The 21,374-nt window shown below is 34.4% G+C and overlaps 1 protein-coding gene and 1 non-coding gene across 2 annotated transcripts; both read right to left on the reverse strand.

Annotated features, from left to right (window-relative positions):
- Positions 1-2,191: 2,191 nt before the first annotated feature.
- LOC148566089 (small nucleolar RNA R71) lies at positions 2,192-2,299 on the reverse strand. Its single transcript, XR_015884060.1, has one exon. It is a non-coding gene; the product is annotated as a small nucleolar RNA R71 (small nucleolar RNA).
- Positions 2,300-17,831: 15,532 nt separating this feature from the next.
- Positions 17,832-18,680, reverse strand: LOC107641205 (uncharacterized). The gene has a single exon (XM_016344707.3). It carries the CDS (start codon positions 18,678-18,680, stop codon positions 17,835-17,837), a length of 846 nt encoding a protein of 281 aa, XP_016200193.1. The 3' UTR covers positions 17,832-17,834.
- Positions 18,681-21,374: the final 2,694 nt, after the last annotated feature.

The following is a 21,374-nucleotide window of genomic DNA, read 5'->3' on the forward strand; positions in this document are numbered from 1 at the left end:
CACCTGTTTTCGAAAAAAAAAATTGTTTTCAAAAATATATTTTTCTTCAGAATTTTTAAGAATGAATTCTAGTGTTTCATGAAGCATGTTGAAGCCTGGTTGGCTGTAAAGCCATGTCTCAATTCTTTTGGACTGAGATTTCACTTAGACCCAAGAGAAGAGCTTCTTTATCTTTCTTAGCCAATTGGCTGTTGAAAGTAGGGCATGTTAGATGTGTCATGTCTGAGTTACATACTAAAGCTTGGCTGGCTATTCAGCCATGCCTGACCCTTTGATTGGAGCTTTAGAATAAGAATGCTAGATTCCTGGAATTCATATTAAAAATTTTGGAATCCTTATTTTTCTTTTTCAAAATGATTTTCGAAAAATTAAAAAGAAAATACAAAAAAATCATAAAATCATAAAAATAAAAAATATTTTAGTGTTCTTGTTTGAGTCTTGAGTCATGTTATAAGTTTGGTGTCAATTGCATGTGCATCTTGCATTTTTCGAAAAAAATCATGCATTCATAGTGTTCTTCATGATCTTCAAGTTGTTCTTGGTAAGTCCTCTTGTTTGATCTTTGCATTTGCATGTTTTGTGTCTTTTCTTGTTTTTCATATGCATTCTTGAATTCTTAGTGTCTAAGCATTAAAGAATTCTAAGTTTGGTGTCTTGCATGTTTTCTTTGCATTAAAAATTTTTCAAAAATGTGTTCTTGATGTTCATCATGATCTTCATAGTGTTCTTGGTGTTCATCTTGACATTCATAGCATTCTTGCATGCATTCATTGTTTTGATCCATAACTTTCATGCATTGCATCATTTTTCTTGTTTTTCTCTCTCTTCATTAAAAATTCAAAAATCAAAAAAATTATCTTTCCCTTTTTCTCTCTCAAAATTTCGAAAATTAGATTTGACTTTTTCAAAAAATTTTAAAATCTAGTTGTTTTTATGAGTCAAATCAGATTTTCAATTTAAAAATCTTATCTTTTTCAAAATCTTTTTCAAAAATCAAATCTTTTTCATTTTTCTTAGTTATTTTCGAAAATTTTAAAAATATTTTTCAAAAATATTTTTCTTATTTTTGTATCAAATTTTCAAAAATAACAATAACAATTAATGTTTTGATTCAAAAATTTCAAGTTTGTTACTTGCTTGTTAAGAAAAATTCAAACTTTAAGTTCTAGAATCATATCTTGTGATTTCTTGTGAATCAAGTCATTAATTGTGATTTTAAAAATCAAATCTTTTTCAAAAACTAATTTCAATCATATCTTTTCAAAAATATCTTCTTATCTTATCCTTTTCAAAAATTTGATTTCAAAATATCTTTTCTAACTTCCTAACTTCTTATCTTTTCAAAATTTGTTTCAACTAACTAACTAACTTTTTGTTTGTTTCTTACCTTTTTCAAAACTACCTAACTAACTCTCTCTCTCTAATTTTCGAAAATATCTTCCCTCTTTTTCAAAATTTCTTTTTAATGAGACTAATTATTTTATTTTTTATTTTAATTTTCGAAAAAAAATCACTAACCATTTTTCAAAAACAATTTTCGAAAATCCCCTCTCTCTCTTTTCTTCTCCTTTTCTTCCACTCACCTAAAGGGAACCTCTATACTTGGGTAAAAAGGATCCCTATTATTATTATTTTTCTGTGCCCTCTTCTTTGTCATATGAGCAAGAGCAAGGACAAGAACATCCTTGTTGAAGCAGATCCAGAACATGAAAGGACTCTGAAGAGGAAACTAAGAGAAGCTAAATTACAACTATCCAGCAAGCACCTGTCAGAAATTTTCGAACAGGAAGAGGAGATGGCAGCCGAAAATAATAATAATGCAAGGAGGATGCTTGGTGACTTTACTGCACCTAATTCCAATTTACATGGAAGAAGCATCTCCATTCCTGCCATTGGAGCAAACAATTTTGAGCTGAAACCTCAATTAGTTTCTCTGATGCAGCAGAACTACAAGTTTCATGGACTTCCATCTGAAGATCCTTTTCAGTTCTTAACTGAATTCTTGCAGATTTGTGACACTGTTAAGACTAATGGGGTAAATCCTGAAGTCTACAGGCTCATGCTTTTCCCTTTTGCTGTAAGAGACAGAGCTAGAATATGGTTGGACTCTCAACCTAAAGACAGCCTGAACTCTTGGGATAAGCTGGTCACGGCTTTCTTAGCCAAGTTCTTTCCTCCTCAAAAGCTGAGCAAACTTAGAGTGGATGTTCAAACCTTCAAACAAAAAGATGGTGAATCCCTCTATGAAGCTTGGGAAAGATACAAACAGTTGACCAAAAAGTGTCCTTCTGACATGCTTTCAGAATGGACCATCCTGGATATATTCTATGATGGTTTATCTGAGCTATCAAAGATGTCACTGGACACTTCTGCAGGTGGATCCATTCACCTAAAGAAAACGCCTGCAGAAGCTCAAGAACTCATTGACATGGTTGCTAATAACCAGTTCATGTACACTTCTGAGAGGAATCCTGTGAGTAATGGGACGCCTATGAAGAAGGGAGTTCTTGAAATTGATACTCTGAATGCCATATTGGCTCAGAATAAAATATTGACTCAGCAAGTCAATATGATTTCTCAGAATCTAAATGGAATGCAAGCTGCTTCCAACAGTACTCAACAGGCATCTTCTGAAGAAGAAGCTTATGATCCTGAGAACCCTGCAATAGCAGAGGTGAATTACTTAGGTGAACCATATGGAAACACCTATAATCCATCATGGAGAAATAATCCAAATCTCTCATGGAAGGATCAAAGGCCTCAACAAGGCTTTAATAATGGTGGAAGAAACAAGTTTAACAATAATAAACCTTTTCCATCATCCACTCAGCAACAGACAGAGAACTCTGAACAAAATACTTATAATTTAGCAAACTTAGTCTCTGATCTATCTAAGGCCACTGTAAGTTTCATGAATGAAACAAGGTCTTCCATTAGAAATTTGGAAGCACAAGTGGGCCAGCTGAGTAAAAGGATCACTGAAATCCCTCCTAGTACTCTCCCAAGCAATACAGAAGAGAATCCAAAAGGAGAGTGCAAGGCCATTGACATAAGCACCATGGCCGAACCTGTGAGGAGAGGAGAGGACGTGAATCCCAAGGAGGAAGACCTCCTGGGACGTCCAGTGATCAATAAGGAGCTTCCCTCTGAGGAACCAAAGGACTCTGAGGCTCATCTAGAGACCATAGAGATTCTATTGAACCTCCTTATGCCATTCATGAGCTCTGATGAGTATTCCTCTTCTGAAGAGAATGAGGATGTTACTGAAGAGCAAGCTGCCAAGTTTCTTGGTGCAATCATGAAGCTGAATGCCAAATTATTTGGCATTGAAACTTGGGAAGATGAACCTCCCTTGTTCACCAATGAACTAAGTGATCTGGATTAACTGACATTACCTCAGAAGAAACAGGATCCTGGAAAGTTCATAATACCTTGTACCATAGGCACCATGATCTTTAAGGCTCTGTGTGACCTTGGTTCAGGAATAAACCTCATGCCCCTCTCTGTAATAGAGAAACTGGGAATCTATGGGGTGCAAGCTGCTAAAATCTCATTAGAGATGGCAGACAATTCAAGAAAACAGGCTTATGGACAAGTAGAGGACGTGTTAGTAAAGGTTGAAGGCCTTTACATCCCTGCTGATTTCATAGTCCTGAATACTGGAAAGGAAGAGGATGAATCCATCATCCTAGGAAGACCTTTCCTAGCCACAGCAAGAGCTGTGATTGATGTGGACAGAGGAGAATTGATCCTTCAAATAAATAAGGACAACCTTGTATTTATAACTCAAGGATCTCTCCCTACATCCATGGAGAGGAAGCATAAAAAGCTTCTCTCAAAGCAGAGTCAACCAAAGCCCCCACAGTCAAACTCTAAGTTTGGTGTTGGGAGGCCACAACCAAACTCTAAGTTTGGTGTTGAACTCCCATATCCAAACTCTAAATTTGGTGTTGGAGAGTCTCAACAATGCTCTGAACATCTGTGAGGCTCCATGAGAGCCCACTGTCAAGCTATTGACATTAAAGAAGCGCTTGTTGGGAGGCAACCTAATTTTTATTTATCTAACTATATTTTTCTTAGTTATATGTCTTTATAGGTTCATGATCATGTGGAGTCATGAAATAAATATAAAAATTAGAAACAGAATAAAAAACAGCGGAAGAAAAATAACACCCTGGAGGAAGCACCTACCTGGCGTTCAATGCCAGAACAGAGCATGGTTCCGGCGCTGAACGCCCAAAATGGGCAGTGTCTGGGCGCTGAACGCCCAAAATGGGCATCATCTGGGCGCTGAACGCCAGAATTGCACCCTGGAGAGGAGCTGGCGCTGAACGCCCAGAACAAGCATGGTTCTGGCGTTCAACGCCTAGAGTTGTGTGCAAGGGCATTTTACATGCCTAATTTGGTGCAAGGTTGTAATTCCTTGATCATCTCAGGATCTGTGAATCTCACATGATTTCCACCCACCTCACCCTCTCTCTCTCCATTCATGATCATCCCTTCTACTTTCCATTCACCACTCACATCCATACACACATCTCTCCCTCTCCTCCATTTCTTCTTCTTCTTCATCTATTCTTTCTTCTCTTGCTCGAGGGCGAGCAATATTCTAAGTTTGGTGTGGTAAAAGCATAAGCTTTTTGTTTTTCCATTACCATTGATGGCACCCAAGACCGGAGATTCCTCTAGAAAAGGGAAAGGGAAGACAAAAGCTTCCACCTCCGAGTCATGGGAGATGGAAAGATTCATCTCCAAAGCCCATCAAGACCACTTCTATGATGTTGTGGCCAAGAAGAAGGTGATCCCTGAGGTCCCTTTCAAGCTCATCACCATGAGATCCCGGAGATGCCTCAAATGCATTTTCCTCCACAAAACTATTGGGAGCAAATCAACACCTCCCTAGGAGAATTAAGTTCCAACATGGGACAATTAAGGGTGAAACATCAAGAGCACTCCATCATCCTTCATGAAATAAGAGAAGATCAAAAAGCAATGAGGGAGGAGCAACAAAGACAAGGAAGAGACATAGAAGAGCTCAAGTACATCATTGGTTCCTCAAGAAGGAAACGCCACCATCACTAAGGTGGATTCATTCCTTGTTCTTATTTCTTCTGTTTTTTGTTTTCTATGTTATGTGCTTATCTATGTTTGTGTCTTCATTACATGATCATTAGTAGTTATTATGCCTTAAAGTAGTGAATATGAATCCATCACCTCTCTTAAATGAAAACTGTTTTAATTCAAAAGAACAAGAAGTACATGAGTTTCGAATTTATCCTTGAACTTAGTTTAATTATATTGATATGGTGACAATGCTTCTTGTTTTCTGAATGTATGCTTGAACAATGCATATGTCTTTTGAAGTTGTTGTTTAAGAATGTTAAATATGTTGGCTCTTGAAAGAATGATGACTAGGAAACATGTTATTTGATAATCTGAAAAATCATAAAAATGATTCTTGAAGCAAGAAAAAGCAGCAAAGAACAAAGCTTGCAGAAAAAAAAAAGGCGAAAAAAAATAGAAAGAAAAAGAAAAAGCAAGCAGAAAAAGCCAAAGCTCTTAAAACCAAGAGGCAAGAGCAAAAAGCCAATAACCCTTAAAACCAAAAGGCAAGGGCAAATAAAAAGGATCCCAAGGCTTTGAGCATCAGTGGATAGGAGGGCCTAAAGGAATAAAATCCTAGTCTAAGCGGCTAAACCAAGCTGTCCCTAACCATGTGCTTGTGGCGTGTAGGTGTCAAGTGAAAACTTGAGACTGAGCGGTTAAAGTCAAGGTCCAAAGCAAAAAAAGAGTGTGCTTAAGAACCCTGGACACCTCTAATTGGGGACTTTAGCAAAGCTGAGTCACAATCTGAAAAGGTTCACCCAATTATGTGTCTGTGGCATTTATGTATCCGGTGGTAATACTGGAAAACAAAGTGCTTAGGGCCACGGCCAAGACTCATAAAATAGCTGTGTTCAAGAATCATCATACTGAACTAGGAGAATCAATAACACTATCTGAACTCTGAGTTCCTATAGATGCCAATCATTCTGAACCTCAATGGATAAAGTGAGATGCCAAAACTATTCAAGAGGCAAAAAGCTATAAGTCCCGCTCATTTGATTGGAGCTATGTTTCATTGATAGTTTGGAATTTATAGTATATTCTCTTCTTTTTATCCTATTTGATTTTCAGTTGCTTGGGGACAAGCAACAATTTAAGTTTGGTGTTGTGATGAGCGGATAATTTATACGCTTTTTGGCATTGTTTTTAGTATGTTTTTAGTAGGATCTAGTTACTTTTAGGGATGTTTTCATTAGTTTTTATGTTAAATTCACATTTCTAGACTTTAATATGAGTTTGTGTATTTTTCTGTGATTTCAGGTATTTTCTGACTGAAATTGAGGGACTTGAGCAAAAATCAGATTCAGAGGTTGAAGAAGGACTGCTGATGCTGTTGGATTCTGACCTCCCTGCACTCAAAGTGGATTTTCTGGAGCTACAAAACTCGAAATGGTGCGCTTTCAATTGCGTTGGAAATTAGACATCCAGGGCTTTCCAGCAATATATAATAGTCCATACTTTGCCCAAGTTTATAGGACGCAAACTGGCGTTCAACGCCAGCTCTCTGCCCAATTTTGGCGTCCAGCGCCAGAAACAAGTTGCAAAGTGGAGTTCAACGCCCAAACTGGCACCAAAACTGGCGTTCAACTCCAGGAATGACCTCTACACGTGTAACACTCAAGCTCAGCCCAAGCACACACCAAGTGGGTCCCGGAAGTGGATTTATGCATCAATTACTTACTTCTGTAAACCCTAGTAGCTAGTTTATTATAAATAGGACACTTTACTATTGTACTAGATATCTTTGGAATCTTTGAATCTTTGGATTATCTTTTGATCTAATCACGTTTTGAGGGCTGGCCTCTCGGCCATGCCTGGACCTTCACTTATGTATTTTCAACGGTAGAGCTTCTATACTCCATAGATTAAGGTGTGGAGCTCTGCTGTTCCTCAAAGATTAATGCAAAGTACTACTGTTTTCTATTCAATTCATCTTATTTCGCTTCTAAGATATTCATTCGCACTTCAACCTGAATGTGATGAACGTGACAATCATCATCATTCCCCATGAACGCGTGCCTGACAACCACTTCCGTTCTACTTTCGATTGAATGAGTGTCTCTTAGATCTCTTAATCAGAATCTTCGTGGTATAAGCTAGATTGATGGCGGCATTCATGAGAATCCGAAAAGTCTAAACCTTGTCTGTGGTATTCTGAGTAGGATTCAATGATTGAATGACTGTGACAAGCTTCAAACTCGCGATTGCTGGGCGTAGTGACAGACGCAAAAGGATAGTAAATCCTATTCCAGCATGATCGAGAACCGACAGATGAATAGCCGTGTCGTGACAGGGTGCGTTGACCATTTTCACTGAGAGGATAGGATGTAACCATTGACAAGGATGATGCCTCCAGACGATTAGCCGTGCCGTGACAGGACATTTGGATCATTTTCCCGAGAGAAGACCGAAAGTAGCCATTGACAATGGTGATGCATTACATAAAGCTAGCCATAGAAAGGAGTAAGATTGATTGGATGAAGATAGCAGGAAAGCAGAGGTTCAGAGGAACGAAAGCATCTCTACATGCTTATCTGAAATTCTAACCAATGAATTACATATGTATTTCTATCCTTCTTTTATTATTTAATTTCGAAAACTCCATAATTATTTTATATCCGCCTGACTGAGATTTACAAGGTGACCATAGCTTGCTTCATACCAACAATCTCCGTGGGATTCGACCCTTACTCACATAAGGTATTACTTGGACGACCCAGTGCACTTGCTGGTTAGTTGTGCGAAGTTGTGAACCATGGTATTGGCATCATGTTTTTGGCGCCATTGCCAGGGAAAGAAAGAGCAATGAATTTTACATAATCAAAGTGTAATCACAATTTCTGCGCACCACCAATCACTCAATCATTGTTGCTTGATCAATCAATCCTCGTAGGATCGACCCTCACTCACCTGAGGTATTACTTGGTACGACCCGGTGCACTTGCCGGTTAGTTTGTGAACTATAAATTCCGCACCAAGTTTTTGGCGCTGTTGCCGGAGATTGACTGTGATTGACAACTATTCATTGTTTGATTGCTTAGATTAGATAATTTTTCTTTTAATTAGTTTTATTTTAGTATTATTAATTTTTAATTTTTTATTTTTAATTTTTTTCTTTGTTTTTTTTTCTCAAAATTTTTCGTTTATCCAGCCCTATTTTCGTTTCTTTTTTTTATTTTAGTTCATTTTCGTTTTTCCTTTTTTATTTTATTTTCCTTTATTTTTTTTATTTTTTTTATTTTATTAATCTCATTTAAATTTTAAGCTTTAAATGATTGAAAATTTGCACAACTATTTCTTTTTAAGTTCTGAAATTAAGTTTGGGGTTACCTAGTAATTTTATTTTAATTTACCTATTTATATTTTTTTTAAATTTCGAAAGTTTTAATTTTTTTATTTATTTAGTTTTTTTATTTTATTTATTTTACACAGGTTACCTCATTGGAAATTCTCTACACTCTGACGTAGAGAGTCCCATCTTTTCTTATCTTTTGTCTGTTTATGAGTAGGAACAGGGACAAGAAACTTCTGTTAGACTTTGATCATGAACCTGAAAGGACTTTGAGGCGGCATTTGCAACAAGCAAGACTTTACAAGGCTGCAGAGTCCACTATGGATCATAATAATGCTGCTAATGCTAATATGGCAAATCCGAATGGGAATGAACAACCTAGAAGAGTGCTTGGCTCTTACACTGCTCCTAATGCAGATCTTTATGGCAAAAGCATTGTGGTGCCTCCTATAGCTGCAAACAACTTTGAACTGAAGTCACAGCTAGTTACTCTTGTGCAACAAAATTGTCAATATCATGGACTCCCTCAGGAAGATCCAAATCAGTTTATTTCTGATTTTCTGCATATTTGTGACACTGTGAAGACCAATGGAGTGAATCCTGAGGTATACAAACTCATGCTCTTCCCATTTGTTGTGAGGTATAGAGCAAAACTGTGGTTAGATTCTCAACCCAAAGAGATTCTGGATACTTGGGATAAGGTTGTCACTGGATTTCTGACTAAATTTTTTCCACCTCAAAAGCTGACTAAGCTAAGGGTGGAGGTTCAGACGTTCAGACAGAAAGATGGTGAGACCCTTTATGAAGTTTATGAGAGATTCAAGCTACTGACTAGGCAATGCCCTCCGGACATGTTCTCTAGATGGACTCAGTTGGATATTTTTTATGAGGGCTTATGTGAAATTTCCAAGATGCGCTTAGATAATTCTGCAGGTGATTCTTTGCACATGAAGAAGACACCAGAGGAGACTACTGAGCTTATTGAGTTGGTTGCTAACAACCAATACTTATATTCCTCCAACAGGAACCCTGTAAACTCTGAGACCTCTCATAAGAGAGGCGTTTTAGAAATGAAAGCTGTTAATGCTCTTCTTGCTCAGAACAAACTTTTGTCTCAGCAAATAAATCTGATTACTCAATGGTTGAGTGAAATGCAAGTTTCAGCTGTCAACACTCAGAATGCACCTCAAGAGGGCCCTTATGACATGACAGGTAATTTTATGCAAAATGAAAATTATAATTATGCTCAATCTTCTACTGAACAGGTCAATTACATGGGGAATGCTCCTAGAAATCCCAATAATGATCCATACTCTAAGATCTACAATCAGGGGTGGAGAAATCACCTAAATTTTGGGTGGAGAGAGCAACCTCAGAGGCCACAAAATTTTAATAATAATTCTCAGAGTGGTTTTCAACAGAATAATTTTAATAACCACCAATTTTAGTCATCTCAGCAAGCAACTTCTCAGTCCCAGCAGAACAATGATTTGGAAACAATATTGGCAAGTTTTAGACAGGAAACCAGAGCATCAATCAAGAACTTGGAGATTCAGATGGGTCAATTAGCCACAAAAGTTAATGAAATTGATCAGAGGACCACTAATAGCCTTCCTGGTAACACAATTCCAAATCCAAGAGAGGAATGCAAGGCTATCACCTTGATAAGTGGACAAGTGGCAAGTGCGGAAGCACAAGTTAATGAGGAGCCTGTTGAAAAAGAAGTTCCAAAGGAGAAGAAGGAAGAAGTAGAGCACGTCCCTCCAAAGCGTGCGGACAACCCATTCCCAGACTCTCTTGACACTTATCCTACATTGCCAAAGGCTCCTGAGTACAAGACTAAAATGCCATATCCTCAGAGACTTCAAAAGGAGACCAAGGACAAGCAGTTTTCAAAGTTCTTGGAAGTCTTCAGAAAATTGCAAATAAATATTCCTTTTGCTAAGGTTTTGGAGCAAGTGCCTCTCTATGTCAAATTTATGAAAGAGTTGTTGTCAAAGAAGAAGCCTTTAAAGGGAGATGAGACAGTGGTCCTGACTAAGGAATGTAGTGCCATCATTCAAAATAACTTGCCAAGGAAGATGCCGGATCTAGGGAGCTTTCAAATTCCATGCACCATTGGGAGCACAACCTTTGAGAAAGCATTATGTGATCTGGGAGCAAGTATAAATTTAATGCCCTTGTCTGTGATGAAGAAGTTGCAAATCCAAGAGCCACAACCCACAAGGATAGCATTACAAATGGCAAACAAATCTATAAAGCCTGCATACGGACTAGTGGAGAATATCCTGGTCAAAGTGGGTAAGTTCTTCCTCACAGCAGATTTTGTGATTCTTGACACGGGGGATGATAAGAATGCCTCTATAATTTTAGGAAGGCCATTCCTAGCCACTGGAAAAGCTCTAATTGATGTGGAAGAAGGTGAATTAGTGCTTAGTGTGCATAATGAGCAACTGGTCTTTCATGTTTTCAAAGATATACATTCAGCAGGTAAAGAAGAGAGGTGCATGCAGACTGAGCTTATTTATCCAAACCTTCAAGAACCCCCTGATGATGCACAACAAAATTTGCAGCTCAAACCTCCCTTGGTAACAATCAATAAAATTCCTCCTGACATCAAACCTAGGTTTGGTGTCGGGAATGCATCATCCACCAAGGCGGAGGTTCCCAAAAAGAAGAAAGTACTCAGGGGATGGAGAAACAAAAGATTTCCACTGAAGACTTCTCCCCAGAAATGAAGGTGGTATTCACTGCATGTCCAATCCTGCCTCATACAGTGAACAGGATCCTGTCTCTTGAGCATATAGAGTTGATCAATAGGAGCACAGGAAAGAAATTCATAGTGAGGGATGAAGAGCTGAGCCCCTATGATCCTCCTCCTTAGAGGAGCTGATCGTCAAGCTAGTGATGGTAAAGAAGCGCTTGTCGGGAGGCAACCCGATAATTTTGTATCCTTAGTTATTTTTTTTGTTGCGTTGATTATATTATTTTTTCGATTTTTATTGAATTTTTACTTTTTTCCTTTGTTTTACGGTGTTTGATCATGCAGAATTTTCAGAATAGGAACCGAACACTTAGAAAATTTTTTGGCTACTTTAGAGAAGGTTGGTTCTGCCAGGTCCACGCTGAACTTGGGATTTTCCAAGTTCAGCGTGGGAAGGGGGTAAAAAAAAGGGAGAGCCCACGCTGAACTTGGGCTGCGCCAAGTTCAGCGTGGAAGGAGGAGTTTCATGGTGTACATCATGGCACTGAACTTGCCCACCTTCAAGTTCTGTGTGGAATCACATCTCCTCATCAAATCTCATCCAAATCATATCATTCCCTAATCACAGCTCCACCCCTGCATATATTCCCAACACCCCTGTAACCCTCATTTCCTCATATATATATGTTACGAGGCCTGCTACACATACAAGCATTTTTGGCTTGCAAACTATACAAGTTGGCCCAAGTCCAAGAAAAAAATACGCGACCACTCCTTTAAATTGAGCGTCCAACGCACGCGCCTTACAACACGTTCATTATGCCGCACTCTTCCTCTTCTTCCTCAATCAAAACACAAACCATCGAGATTCAAGCGACATTTGAAACAAACTACGATTATGCGAAGAGTAGAAGAAATCAAAAAGAAAAGATACAAATTTCCATAAAAAATCACCAGAAAGAACGAAGAAACATTATTCAAGGTACTATTTTACTGTTTTTCTAGGTTTTTTTTCTAGATTGTCTCTGCCATGTGCCCCATCCTTAACCAACAAAACATTAAAAAATTTCAAGAAGAAATATATTGTCTCCCCCTGATATTGGGTGTATTTCTTAAATCATTTGGGTGTATTTTTGTAATCGTTTGGTTTTTTTTGTAACTATTTGGGTGTATTTTTGTAATCCTGATGGGGTTTCGTTCTCTTCAGACTTGTAAAGCTTATAAGCGCAAAACACTTGTATGTAAAGATTAATCCATATATATATCATAACCCCCCCCCCCCACATAATCCCCATCACATACGCCCCCCCCCCCCTCTTACATACAACTATATATATAAATCAATAAATAAATAACCTTATATATATATATATATAACAAAAAAAATTTTAAAAATTAAATTAAAAAAATAAATAAATAAATAATTATATCTATAAAAAAAACAAGTTTTAATTTTTATCTTTCTTGTCCTTTTATTATTTTCGACTTCTTTTGCATTAATATTTGTTTTTACTCCTCTATACTTTTTTTATGTCCCTTCCTATTTTCAGTTTTTCTTTGCTTGAGGACAGGTAAACTTTTAAGTTTGGCGTTGTCGCTTCGCTTATGGTTTTTCTGTGTATTTTAATGGCACCAAAGGGAGGCGAATCATCTTCACGGAGGAGCACAGCCTGAAGAATGAGATGGCCACTAGGATAATTGAGGTGGTTGAGTTCCTTTCATTCTATACCGTTCTTATTATGTTATATTCCTGTTTTCTGCTATTTTTGTTATTGCATGATCAGTTTTTTATTTCAATTCTTAGGTTCTAGTTTAATTTACTGTTTATTTTGTTATTTGATTTTTAGTCTGAAGGGATGTCTCATGTATTACTCACTGAGCTTGAAATCAAAAAGAAAAGAAAAAATATGTATTGCATGAGAGATTGAGTTTATATTGAAGAATAGTCTTATTTACTTAAATGTGGTGGTATTTTCTGTAATCCTGAATGCATGACATGAACAGTGCATATCTGAATTTGAATCAAAGGATATTGATGTATAAGGAACAAGAATTTCGAGAACTATTATGACTTCTCTGAAATTAGTGAAAGCTTAATCTTTGAAGCAAAAGAAACAGCAAAAGAAAAATAAAAGCAAGGTCCAAGGCTCTGAGCATCAATGACTAGGGAGGTCTGACATGATTAAAAGCTCAAAGAGTTGTTTTCCTAGTTATATGCTTGTGGTATTCTTGTTTCAAGTAATCCTTGAGACGGAATATTTAGAGTCGTGACTAAATGCATTCAGCAGAGTATGCCAAAGGCTTTGAGCACCACTATCTGGGAGAAGCTAAAAGAGCAATCAGAGCTTAAAGAGAGTTCCCCAGTTAAGTGCTTGTGGTGTTTTTGTGTCAAGTGAAGCTTAAAACAAAACATTTAAAGTCACGGTTAGGCTCAAGGTGCAAAGCACCAAAGAAAAGAGAATTAAAGTAAATTTGCTGTGTTCAAGGATTAAACTGGAGTATAAAGATCATAGAATTCATAATATAATCTGGATTCTAATTCCGAATGACACTGACATCCCTCTGATTCAAAGGAGAGTGAGATGTCAAAACTGTTCAGAGTTACAATAGATAAACCCCACTTTAAGAAGAGACATGAGCATAACTGAACTCTCGCTTCTCATGCAAATTCACATCTTGATCATGTACTAATTTTGGTTGCTTGAGGACAAGCAACAATTCAAGTTTGGTGTTGTGATGCGTGAGCATCTTCTCTATCTTTTCCTAGTAAATTTGCATTCAAATTGTTGAAGTTTAATAAAGATTTAAATATCTTTTAGCCACTATAGATGCTACTTTGAGTTGTGTGCATTTCTATTTATTTCAGGTAGCATTCGGATGGATTTGACGGAGTTTTGTAGCAGAAAAGGAAGGAAGCGAATGATGCTGTCAACCCTGACCTCCTTGCACTCAAACAGGAATAACTTGAGCTACAGAGGTCCAATTGACGTGGTTTCTATGGCATTGGAAAGCTAACTTTCAGAGCTTTCCAATGATGTATAATAAATCACACTTCTTTTCCAGCAATCTCTGCCTCCTCCATGCTGAACTTGGCTCCTTTCAAGTTCAGCGTGGGCTTGAAAACTCCAAGGGAAATCACACGCATCTCTCCACATTGAACTTGGGATTTTCCAAGTTTAGCGTGGATTCAAAGGAAAGCACAAGTAACACACTGTATCATCCACGCTGAACTTGATATTTTCCAAGTTCAGCGTGGACTCAAGGGACGCACCAAAGGAGACATTACCTCATCCACGCTAAACTTAAGAATTTCCAAGTTCAGCGTGGATCCTAATAACCCAAGTGGTCCCCAGACACTCATACAAGGCTGCGCATGAAGCTTAATTAATTTTGATCGAATTTTTATTTCATTTTAAAATAAAAAAAATATTATTTAGTTTTATAAATTATAATTTACATTAATTAGGATTAGATATAAAAAGGGAAAAGAATCAGCCCTTCAGGCTCTCTTCTCTTCTCTTGAACCTCATTCCGCAATTTACAATTTTACAGAATCCTAGTTTTCTCTTTGAACCATGAGTAACTAAACCTCCACTATTAAGGTTAGGAGCTCTATCTATTGTATGGATTGATACTATTATTTTTCTATTATTAATTCATATACTGATTTATAATTCAAGAATTGTTTTCGTTCTTTATCTTATGAATTTGGGTGGAACGGAAGTATGATCCTTGTTCTAATTGAGTTCTTGTATAACTTGGAAAAGCTCTTTACTTGAAAAAGAGCTTGAAAATATATTCTCTTAAATTTCTAATTATCTGGACTTAACAGGATACGTGACATATAATCCTCTTATATTTGGGTAATTAGGATTTTTGTGCCATATAAACTAGAATTGAACTTCACCCTCTAATTGAAATTAAGTGACCAAGAAATTGGCAGTTGATGAATTTTAGAGGAGACTAAAAAGGTCTAAGGAATTAGGGTTTAGTCACTTATAGTTTGCCATGAATTAAATCTTGCATGATTAAAATAGTTAGTAAGAAAAGTCAATCTGGAAAATAGATAACTCTGAAGCCTTAACTGTTTTTCCATATATTATTCACAACCTGTTTACTGCTTGCTTTCTGATATTCTAAATTTACTGTTAATACTTTTGAACCTTTAAACACCATTTTCTGTTTGTCTGACTAAGCCAATCACTCAATCATTGTTGCTTGATCCATCAATTCTTGTGGGATCGACCCTCACTCACCTGAGGTATTACTTGGTACGACCCGGTGCACTTGCCGGTTAGTTTGTGGACTATAAATTCTGCACCACTGCCGCCGGCAATGACGAGCGCAACGAAGGCGCGAGACTGACTGCGAGACGGTAAGGAGACAGGGAGAGACGATTACGACCAGTCCCGGGATCTGCTGCTTCTGCCGTCGGCGACGACAACGGCTGGGAAGGCGAGCGAGCGAGAGTGAGTGGGAGACTAGAGACTGAGTGGGAGACCAAAGACCGTGAGAGAGACCGGAGCCGAGAGAGCGACGAGGAGCTTGAGTACCAGACCAGAGACAGTGAGGGAGACCGGAGACGAGAGAAGGAGAGAGCTTGGGTGCGAGAGCAATGAGCCTGGCGAGAGAGATGAGAGATGAGAGATGAGAGAGCTCGAGAGCTTCAGTGAAGAGTGACGTTGAGTGAAGAGAAGGTCAGAAGGTAGAGTTTAGAATTACTGAACGATGTCGTATCAATAATTTTTTTAAAAAAATTAAGCATGTCCCAGTTCGGTTTTATGTAAACTAAACAGAGTTAAACTGGGTTTTAAAACCGAATTTAAAGAATAATTTATTAACCGATTTTTTAGATACAACCAATTAAAATGTGATATGTCAACAACTTTAAAAAAATGTTTGGAACATCTTTATGGGAGTATGTTCCTTTTTGTAATCACCACTTAATATTTTCTTTTATAATTTAAATTTATATTTAAGAATACAATAAATACTAATAATAATAAAAAACTATAATAATAATATTCATTAAATGATTTTAATTGTAATTGATTTTTAATTCTTTTATTTTATTTATTATCATTTCAGAAGTTAGCAAACGTTAAGGCCTTGTTTAATAGGTTTATCATTATTAGAAAAACTATAAAGGTGTATACTCCTTTGAGACCAAAAATCACAACTTTAGTTCAATTACAAGCACAATTGGGATAGGTCAAGAAAATTTACAAGAAGTCGCCTTTATTATTGCAAATAATATGACATTTGAATTTAACATTAACACGCTATTTATATCGGAAGGAGTTAAAGAATAGTTTGAACAACAGACGGTCTCACCCAATGAGATTATTGCCCGTCAACCAATTTTCGAGAATATGAAAAATCACATTAGCTTTAATGAGGTATGGTAATAAACTGATTTAATTTTTTTTGTATTTTTATTCGTATTTATAATTATACTGTACTAACTAAGTTCATACATATAACATTCATAAGTTCATATACATAACATCTATAATTACATACAACTAACATCTAAAAATTAAATTCATATTTATTAGATATTACATATATACACATATCATTTTTTAGTTATTGCATAAGTAACTATCAAGTTAGCACAGATGTTTTTGAATTTTATTATAATTGAATTTGAAAAAATGTTAAATTCTTAAATTAATTTATTCAATTGATAAATTTACTCATAACATTCATAAACTCATACACATAACCTCTATAGTTTCATATTATTAACATCCATAATTTTGTGCTCGTAATATTCATAATTTTATACATATGATGTCTATAATTAATAAATTTTTATAATTAATATTATCAAATTTTAAACTATATATCTTATTGTATTCTTCAAATTATCTCATATGAGCACTAATAGGTTATGATTTTAATTATTTTAATATTTTATTTAATATTCATATATATGTTTATTTATTGATTTTAATATAACGAATTAATAATTATTTTTAAAATTTTATTTTTAAATTTTTTTTATATTTTATATTTTATTTTTTTAATAGTCTATATCTAAAATATGAGTTGTATAGTAGAAGTTGTTAAAATTTTTTAATTTAACCTCTATAATTTTTGCAGAGAAATTATATTTTAATGGATAATAATATGATTGAAGGATGTTAGGAATTTGATTTGAAAAAAACTAAAATTGATTTTATAAAAAAAAAAATTAATAATTCTAAGCACGTAGAAAAAGGGTGGGTGATAAAAATAGTGAATGATAAAAAAATATGTCAATTGTTTATCGAGAGAATAAAAATTTTTATATAATATTTTTATATTGTAATTACTTTTTGACTACTTAGTATCACCGTATGCATCACCGTATATGATATTATATGTATTTATTTTTATATCTTTTGTGATTGTGTTGTTACATGTAACACTTTCTCTTTTGTAAAAATACACATTAATCTTTCTTCAGATTTAATTTAAACTATATATGACATTCCATATCTTTATTTTTGTGACATTAACTTCCACTACAAATATGTAGTATCAAAGATGACAAATCAATAATATTATATGTATTAATTTTGATACATGGTCAAAGTAAAAGAGTCTTACACACGTGTATTCAGTAACATAATCATATTTAACAAAAACAACTACTTCAAATATAATTAGACAACTATATAAAATTTTATACATTCTTCGATATTAAAATTAAATTCTTTATCGTAAGTATAATTATAAGTAAAGTCACTTGTTGTTCTTCTTAACCTTTCCAACACTAAAAAAAGAACCAAATCCAAATAGATTTAAACTCCCTTTGGAAACATAAGGAGTTGGTACATTCAAAACAGGGCTAATCCTAATACCACCATGGCCATAAATCTTACCTGAAGCTGCAGATTTTTGCACAGGAAAGAGGTAGTTTAAGCTAGAACATGACCAAAAATTTGATGATGATGATGATTTGTTGTTGATTGAGCTCATTCTCTTTTGATTATTCTGCACAGAACCGGTTGAGTTGCTTCTTGACAAAAGAGGCAAAGAACAAATCAAGCTTTTCTTTGTTTCACAATTTAGACTCTTGCTTCTACTGAATCCCCAGAATGATGATGATGAAGAACAATGAGAGTGCTTCTTCTTTTTCTTGTTGTTGTTCTTCTCTTCATATTCTTCACAACAACTCAACTCTAAAAGTTCTCTAATAATGGTTTCTTTCTTCATTTTATCAGCACTTGTATGAAAAGAAGAAGATGGTCTTGGAGGAAGAAGCTTTGTATGATGTTGAAGGTTGATCATGTGTTTTCTAGCAGCATTGTTTGTGGCGGTTTTTCTCTCTTGAATCTGAATTGGAAGGATCACACCATTTGAGAAGAGTTCATCAGCAGAAGATGATTCAAACTCAAAGATGTTGCTTGTTGTAATGAACTCAAATTCAGAATTTGAGTCATCATCATCATCATCATTGTTAAGCAACATTGTTGTTGTGTTCTTGCAAGGAACTTGTTGAGAATTTTGTTTCATAGGTAAAACATGTAGTTGAGCAACATCATCGTTTGACAATGATAAACGTGGAGGACTGTTTTCTGAGCACATAATTGGTAATAACTTAAAAAAAGCTAAAAAGATAAGAAAAATCAATGCTTTAAAATAGTTGTTGAACTCGTACGAGTACTATATAATATATTATTATACAGTATCGATTTAGAGCTTATGGTTTAGGGTTTATGCAAAATTTGAAGGAGTTAGGAGAAGATTGTGAGAAAAATTGCGAGATAAAAGAAGATTTTTAATGCTAAATATTATTCTCTGTGTAAAAGAAGCAGAAAAAGATTATTTTGTCCATTATTGTTGGGAGAGTAGGAGCAAAAGAGTGAATAATGTGACTCAAAAGGGAAAAATGTTATCCGTGACAGATTGGAAACTGTGACGAAAAGAAATTATATTATAGAGTAAGGAGCAGTGATGCTTGATTAGAGGAAAGTGAGTGAGGGCAACATCTAACTAATCTTGATTCTTCTCAATTAAAGGAATAATGTTTGGAATTTCGAGTCTTATCTCTGCTTGACTTGCTCTTTTAAGATATTGGACTTTTGGGATTCCAATACTAATCATTCATAATTTTTTAAGGATTTGGATTCTCTAAATTTTGAATTTCACTTTAGAGAGTAAAGTGTGATCTCTCACTATTTATTTCATAAGTGGGACCAAAAGTAAATATGAGAGAGAAACTATTCAATGGTAAAAGATCACACTTTACCCTCTAAAATAAAAATTCAAAATTTAGAAGATCCAAATCCTTTTCTTTTTGATATTGATATCGAGACTCTATTATTAATAATTCCATTAGTCTAATATGATGAATTATGACTACTTTTTAACATAAGTTATTATATTATCAAATAATAATAATAATAATAATAATAATAATAATAATAATAATAATAATAATAATAATAATAATAATAAGTCAGGTGAAGTGCTATCAGATACTTTTTTTTTTTCTAGAACCATATTTCGATCATCGTGTCTTTGGAAATTTCTTAAGCACATGTCGACAAAAATATTTTTCTTTTACTCTTGATAATGTCATAATATATGACACTAATTTGGTGGATCAAATTAAACTCCAACTCCTTTTGGTTTACTCACCTTGTAGCTAGGATTACACTCGATGTGTAAGTATAGTTATTAAAACCATCAGATTATTGAATCATTAAAATTATTGTTTTAATTAGTAAATTACAAATTGAATCGATTGATCCAGTCATAATTAAATAATTATATAAAATTTAGTTTAATTTTTTTATTTTCATAATAAATATTTTTGTTAGTTTTATTTTGTATTTAATTAATTATTATTTTTAAATTTTAATAACCCATCAATTAGTTTATATTTATTATACTGTTAAATGTTCAAGTATTTATAAATTTATATTTATTATATTCTTTAAGTATTTATAAAAAATAAAATAAAAATAATAATCATAAAAATAAAAAATATATTATAGTTAATAGAATATTTTTTAAAATTTGTAAATATAATTTAATTTTATTTACCTAACACATTTAATTAAAAAAATTATGTAACCAAATTTGACCAGATTGATTTAAACCAATTTAAAACGAGTTTGACTGAATTTTATTAGATTTGACTAAGTTTTACGAAGTTAATCACTTAACCAGTTCAAAGTTCAAACAATAACTCAATTCAAATTAGTAACTAAGTGACGACTGGATTTTCGATTCAACCGATCGGATCGGTCGGGTTTAATAACTATGTGTGTAAGCAAAGTTTTAAGAATATTTTGTATAATTATTTTGTTTTATATATATATATTGAACTAATCTACATTCATTATCATTAATTTTTATGTAAGAATGTAGAATGAGTTTTACACATAAAGTTGTGTTTAATTTAAGATACAAGAAAACAATTAATACAACTATGGTATCCGATGAGTTCGTTAACCCACGATGAGTTATCTCAATTTTCAATTTTCATACAAAAATAGTGATATCTTTTCTATCAATTATTAATCAGTTAAAATTATAATAATTATATATGTTCCAAATGCGAAAGATGAACACACTGACAGTGAAATCTTAATTCTTTCCTTTCTCTCATAATATATATATATATATATATATATAAGGCAATGATACACTAAAAACTATTATCCTTATCTTTGAAAGCAAGGAAAATTATGCGTGTTTTCTTGAATCATGATCAAATTACAGTTCCCAAAAGAGAGAGATGGATCAAATTTATGATAATCAACAAGGTTTAGTGTTGCAAAAATGTTACAATGAGACCACTCATCAATCTTCAGTTCAAATTAATTAGTCTTACCATCAATACAGATTTTAATGATGGTGAGTGATGATTTCCTATACTCTAAAAAGGAAGCCACCACAGTTTTCAAATTATAAAGTATAGGTAAACAATGAAAATATTAAATAATGTAAACAATAGATATATCGGATGTTCATTTTACTAGTGTACGGATGGTTATTTTAATATTAAAATTTAGAGGGTTAATTTGGAGGTATAGTGTGTTTTTATTTGATTGGTGATTGTTCATATTGTTCAACAAAGTTATTGTCCCCCTAGCATTCCCCATAATTATATTATGCAATCTAAAGTTCAAGATGTCACATTTAAAATTAATTTAGGTTAGTCAAATAGTTAATTTACTTGTCTATTTAATTAAGTATTTGAGTTTGAATTTCGTCTTATGTGTAATAACCTATTCATCAGTGATAAATCCTTAAATATAACTTTAATTT

The sequence above is a fragment of the Arachis ipaensis genome, chromosome B5, assembly GCF_059453495.1.
Source record: "Arachis ipaensis isolate K30076 ecotype BB chromosome B5, ASM5945349v1, whole genome shotgun sequence".
NCBI classification, from domain to species: Eukaryota; Viridiplantae; Streptophyta; class Magnoliopsida; order Fabales; family Fabaceae; genus Arachis; species Arachis ipaensis.

Excerpts from the sequence above, each read along its gene's own strand:
- LOC107641205 (XM_016344707.3), bottom strand. The coding sequence starts at position 18,680 with ATGTGCTCAGAAAACAGTCCTCCACGTTTATCATTGTCAAACGATGAT.